General features: G+C 46.7%; 1 protein-coding gene across 2 annotated transcripts; it reads right to left on the bottom strand.

Annotated features, from left to right (window-relative positions):
• Positions 1-2749: 2749 nt before the first annotated feature.
• LOC136532557 (uncharacterized) lies at positions 2750-6437 on the bottom strand. 2 transcript variants are annotated; one of them, XM_066525141.1, is made up of 3 exons: positions 6337-6402; positions 6112-6287; positions 2750-3648 (listed from the first exon to the last, which is right to left on the bottom strand). In XM_066525141.1, exons 2-3 carry the CDS (start codon positions 6220-6222, stop codon positions 3010-3012), a joined length of 750 nt encoding a protein of 249 aa, XP_066381238.1. In that variant the 5' UTR covers positions 6223-6287; positions 6337-6402; the 3' UTR covers positions 2750-3009. The 2 variants fall into 2 exon arrangements, with proteins under 2 accessions (XP_066381238.1, XP_066381237.1); XM_066525140.1 differs by having other exon boundaries at positions 6112-6437.

Raw genomic sequence — 6437 nt, 5'->3', positions numbered from 1 at the left:
ACCTTCTCTGGTGGTTTTGCTTCCTTTCAGGTTGTATCGTTCTCTGGTGAGTCAGGGCTGCTAGTGGCCCTTGAGGCGCCAGATTTCTTGTTTTACCGGCGATGTGATGGCCGGCGGCCATATTCTTCAGCCAGGACGTTCAATGAGCTTACAGCATGTCGATGCACTCGACATGCGACTCATGGTGGCATCGAAAAAATTGTGAAGAACTTTTGTCTGGAATGGGGTCAGCTTTCAAGCTGCAGATTGCTCCAATCACCGACAACGAGGTCAACCGGGAGGACCATGATCTTGTAAGGACTGGGTTGTAGTTTCATTTTCCCTGAGAGGGTCTTTGTAAGATTTGGTGTAAACATTAAGAAGTTTATGTAATATATTTTCCTGGTTTCTCAAAAAAAATACTAATATATTCCTTAAGTTATTTTGGCTTTTCAAGATACATGGTTTTTTTACTAGAAATCGTCTATAAAAAGAAAGAGAAAGGTGATGAACATCAACGGCAAGGAAATAGACTCGACCTGATCTTTGTCGGTTCACATATTCAATGTATAAGCACCTTATGAACAATAAGTGGGGGAGCCTGAAGTGAAATATAAGGGGCCCAATTTTTTAATTGAATCTATAGGTACATAAGTAGTGAAAAAAAATTAATGTTAGAGCATCTCCCGAAATTTGGTAAAATTTTGTTGCTAAACTAATCGATTTAGCAAGTTAATAAAAGAAATAGCAACCTTATATTTTATCCTTCTCCAACAGTTTTCTATTTTAACTTTGTAAAATCTAAAGTACGTCTGATTTATTTTCAGATCGGTTTGGAACTAATCCGTGCACACTACCGCCGCCCTTTCGTCCCTCCGTGTGTGAGTGCTCCGCTGAGCGTCGACGACCATCACCTGGCACCACAGACCTGCGGCTGTTGCAACCGCAGAGCAGCCTTGGTGCCTAGCCATGCATCTGGCTGTTGCTCCATGCCACCGTCAAGGTGCTGTTTAGTTGCACTTTATTTTGCAAAAATTTTCAAGATTTTCCGTCACATCGAATTTTTGGACGCATGCATGAAGCATTAAATATAAATAAAAAATAAAACTAATTACACAGTTTAGACGAAATTCACGAGACGAATCTTTTAAGCCTAATTAGACTATGATTGGACACTAATTGCCAAATAACAACGAAAATGCTACAGTAACATTTCGCCAAATTTTTTTTGCCAACTAAACACAGCCGTACACAACCGTGAAAACAAGGCTGCAAGGGCGGAGGATAGGTAAGTACTAGTGGCGTCAGAGCGGAAGGGCAGCGATAGTCCGATGGGCGGCGACGAAATAGATCAAGCTCACAATATATCTCACGGCAAAAACAAACTCTGGCGCGAGAAGCACCATGAAAACAGGTCCACGGAGGAGGGATAGGGAGTTCTCTCGACTTTGCAAATTTATGAGTTGAAGAGGATATTTGATAACTTTTTATTTTTAAAAAGCTCTTTTACTAAATTGTTGGAGGAGACTTTTTTCTGTTTTGCTAAAAAATAAAGATAGGAAGTTGTTTTACCAAACTCCTGGAGATGCTCTGAGTACTTATAGTTAAGTCATAGTATACAAAATACATTTGACAACAAAATAGCTGAGCATAAAAAATTCTCTAAAAACACAATATAAGATCTCGGTTGACAACAAAACATTACTCGATTAGCCACTTCTAATACGCATGCTATGTAGATTTTATCTGATCGAAAAGCCAGAAAGGAAAAAGGCAAGGATAGAAGAATCAACGAGACTCAAAATGACGCATAGCAACGAAAGCAAAGAAACACAAGCTAATGGATTAACGGCGGTGGGAGCACTGCTACCCACTATGGCCCTCACAGGGCTCCGCCGTGTGAACAATAGACTTAAAGCTAAGTAAGAAAAAAAAAATGAACAAAGCTAAGTAAGAAATTTGGCATATGAAAAAGAAACCTTTAAAACTAACATTTGTATGTGGTGTTTAAAACAGAGTGTTATCTATGATTAATCGGCATGGTGTTACAGTATATTGCTGTGTTTGTATCAATAGCATCTGATGCTTTTCTATTATTAATTAAGCCGAAAGCCTGAAACTTGTTCCATTAACTTCGAGACAAAAGAGCTCAAATGGTTCCGTGGTTTGTGAGACGGTAGAAACAGCCCACTGGTTTGGTCGGTGCAATTCTGCGTGCCGTGCTATGGGCTGGCAATGTACTCTACTACATAACAATAGCAGCCTTGCCTTGCCTAGCATAACTTGGTCCTGTGTGTGATCATGTCTGTCGTGTGTCATCCCCTCTGCGTGTCCACGGTCCACCTGCCCTGCCACCATTCATGCGAACTGCAATTCACGCCGGAGGCCGGACAGAGATGGGCTAAAAGCTCCCTTTCAGCCATCAATGGCTGGTCCTCCGCCTACAGTCTCCCTGCCCTGCTGCCGCAACGTCCCTGTAGTACTGCTCTAGTATGGTCTATCGCTGCCTTGAATTTCCAGCGTCCAATCCAGCAGGCACCTGCTGCGACTGTGAGCATCCATCCATCACAAGTGCATTCACAGTTTCTGACCGGCCTTCGAGTTCAGTCTGCAGGTTATTGGATCTACAGACCACAGCCACGCAAGTGCATTCAGAGTCTATGATGCTGCAGTTATTAACTACACGCAGTAATGATATTATTAGATTTTTACTATATTTCAGGGGCCTGAATTTCCAGGCAACAAACATGTTTTCTAAAGAATAAAAATATCAGGCACCTAGACGTGTAATATTATTTGCACTGATCACCGTCTGGTTACAGAGGAGAGCATACAGATTATAGAAGCCATGCATCTTTCTTTCTGCGTGTCTTGTACAAGATGACATCACTTGCAATTGCTAATTCGCCTAGCTGCTACGATATATATAGCATCATATATTTCAATCTCTGGCACGTACTCGAGTGTCCGTAGCGCGCGCGCGTACGTACTATACTGCTCTCTGCTCACTTCATCTCGATCGATCAGTTTTCAGTTGCTGTCGTCTGCCGCCGGCTCGACGAGCTTGAGCTTGCCGCCATAGATCTCCGCGAGCTGGGAGTCATCAATGGCCTCCCGGAGCGTCCTGTCGAGGTCCTTATCCGCCACGAACACGAACTTCTTCTTGGTGTTGTCGTCGATGAACGGGTAGACGATCTTCCATGCCGCCATGAACACGTAGGGCACGTGGACGAGGAAGACGCGGCCGAGGCGCTCCGGGTAGTAGCTCTGCATGATGTCCAGCGCCGCCAGGTACCCCCGGATGTCGCAGTTGGCGTAGCCCCAGCCCTTGAGGTCGGCGACGGCGGCGAACTTCTCCTGCCGGCCCTGCCCGGGCGGGGGCAGGCGCGCGACGGTGGCGTCCAGGACGTGCACGACGTAGTGCTTGAACTCCTCCAGGTCCCGCCGCGCCGGGTGGTGCCGCGCGCCGAAGCCGTAGATCAGGGGCCGGCCCTCCCTGTCGTACCCCTGCAGGCACAGCTTCGCCTGCGCCACCTCCGACGCCGGGATCGCGCCGTGGGGCTTCGCCGTCTGCTTCCACTTGAGGTACTTGAGCAGCATCGCCGACGCCTTGCCGATGTTGTGGTCCCGCGCCCGCAGGAACCGCCGCAGCGTGTAGTCGTCCTCCTCCTGTGTGTGCATTACGTGATATGGGAAACAATTGCATAGGTAAATGAGCAGGTTCACTAGTTGACTTTTGTCTTCAAAAATGCGTTTCTGAGATGCATGTGAATGAACAAAATAAGAGAGTAAAGCTAAACTTTTATTTAGTGCCCAATCCAAAGATGTAATGGCCTTCTTCCCCATCGCAGGCAAGATTAGGGTGTGGGATTAAGGTTCAGAGTTCGGAGTATTGGCAGAGCTCTCAGAAGATATTTCCAGACTCAATTCAGAAGTTCAATCAAACATGTTTTTTTTATATATATATACCTGAGAAGTAATCCTTTGCTAATTATGTGCAATGATTATCTTAAATGAATTAAGAGGTTGACACCTGAAAAAAATAGCGTCACGGTGATAGCTTGGCAAAATTGAGTTATCATGACAACGATCACAGGTGATAGGTGTCGGTGGAGGCAGTGTGGCACCGCCGGAGCTAAACAGAAGATGGTGGCGGCGCTGAGCCAGAGACGATGAAGAGGGCAGAGAGGAGCCATATGGGATGGATTTTAGCGTGTGGATGTGGTGCACGGCAACAAATTCGACGCCGGGGAGCCACAGCCCACAGGAAGAGGGGAGGGGGGGGGGGGTTTAGTTAAAGAGAGATTTGATATGGCACTCTACCGGCTGTTCGGCTGGCTGACTGGACAGCCCCCTCACGAATCACTGTATTTTTCTCTCACACCATCAGCTAGAACAGTGTAATCCTTTGCTAATTACGTGAACAGTGATTTCAGGCAGAACAATATTTTTCTCCCACACCAATCAGCTGGAACAGTGTTTTAGCTTATTTTTCAGTCCTGTCGAACAGACTAGAAAAATTGAGTGATGGCTGCCCATAAATCATTCAGTTGTTCACTAGTAGAGTGGAGTAAAATAAAATGGATTTGGGTGGCAGTTTCATTTCATCATCATCACGTCGTGATCAATTTAGATTAATATTAAAAGGGGGAGGGGGATTGACAGACGCGCTAGTTGCTTGGTGTCCTTGAGTCGTGGGCAGCATTTATGGGGGGCTTTTTTGTGCACCACGAGTGATGCATGGCCAAAATGAAATGAAGAAGCCCACACCACTCACTCCACCCAACTGTACTAGTACTAGTAGCTGCCTACAGGCAGCGGATCTTTTTTTTAATTATTTCTTGGGTTTAATATCTGTGCACATTTTCCATCACACACGCTCTGAAAGAAAGAAAAAAAGAATCATATATACGTAGTACTGCTATCTGTTGCTATCATCATAAATATGGCTTATACGATCGAATATGATCGGGGATTATAAGCTGGAACAGTATTTTTCTCTCACATCAAACCAGCCAAACCAAGCAACAGTAAATAATCCACGATCGTTTACGACGAAACGAACAAATAGTTGTCTGAATCTAATTTTCTATATATCGTGACGATGAATCAAGGGGTGAAGTCAATGGTGGAGGAATAGATGAGATGAGCAAGTTAGGTGCACAAGCTAGCACAATCGCATGCCATCTGTGGCTGAATTTTCTTGGGCTCCCTGGCAGACGTACGTGATTAGAAAATAATAATGCACGCTGTAGTGTTCGAGTAGAGTCGAAGGCGGAGAGCCCGATCTGAAACAGGGCACACAATCTTTTGCCCTGTTCGCTTAGGTTATTAGCTGTACTTAATAATATTTTTTTTTTATAATAAATCAGAATACATTACTTTTGGTCATAGCTTATCAGTCCAGCCATCAGGGCGTTTTACCGGCCGGCCGGTCAGTCAGTTTCAGTTCGTTGGGTTTTCTCAGTTCCGATCCCTGGGTTTCACTTCCTTCGCTTGGGAAAAACGAAAACGAGGCGTCGTGCGAAGCAAGCAGGTTTGGAAACGACACGGGCAAACTGCTAACTACCTGGAGTCCTGGACACGGATCGATGCTGAACCACCAGCGGCCGCGGCCGGCCACAAATGAGCAAAGTGTGACAGGTCGGGCCATCAACGCCAAAAGCGATGGCCGGACGGCCAAGAACCACCGTACCAGGGGTACCAGTTGGGGCATATCATATGCAGCCGGCTCTGTGCCAGAGGGAAGCAAATGGCGACGACAAGCTCTAGTTAACAGTGGCGATGACTCATTTGTCTACAGCAGGCTGCTCCATCTTGAGGTCTTGACATGCATGCCAATAATCAGCATATGATTCTCAGAGTTCCTGATCTTAGGTAGCTACAGGTTGGTGTTCATTCTGATCGAGGCCCAATTATGATTTGGCTACTAATAATAGCAGTAACAGTACTTACAATTACCTTAATGGTAAGTACTGTTACTAATTAATTATGCTATGTGTTCGTCGTGGATCCCATTCAGATTCAGGCAAGGCCAAGACATATGCTATGCTATGGTAGCCATATGACTGACGACTCACGACTCACGAGCAATGGATGGATGGAATCATGGAACAGAGAGAGCGGACGAACCTTGCAGGAAGGGTCCTGGGCCTGGGTGACGGCCCTCAGCTCCGCCACCTGCTTCCACTCCGCCGCGTCGCCGTCGCTCGCCACCTGCTGCTGCTGCTGGCGCTCCGCCATGGCCGACGACCTCAGCTATTACGGATGGATGTCCACGTATGGATGGGAGAGGTGGACGAAATATATGGGCGACGGGAGCCGGAGACCCGGGAGGGAGGTTTTATAGGAGGAGGAGCGGGCCGGCTGCGGCGGCCTCCAGGCTCCAGCTCGATCTCAACGACACGAGAGACGAGCTGAGCTTGTGCTGTGCGCTCGCCGCCGGCCCCCGGTGAAAA

Source organism: Miscanthus floridulus, unplaced genomic scaffold (assembly GCF_019320115.1).
Source record: "Miscanthus floridulus cultivar M001 unplaced genomic scaffold, ASM1932011v1 fs_658_2_3, whole genome shotgun sequence".
NCBI classification, from domain to species: Eukaryota; Viridiplantae; Streptophyta; class Magnoliopsida; order Poales; family Poaceae; genus Miscanthus; species Miscanthus floridulus.
The sequence above is the reverse complement of the archived record's forward strand: the minus strand, read 5'-3'. Positions and strand labels throughout refer to the sequence as shown.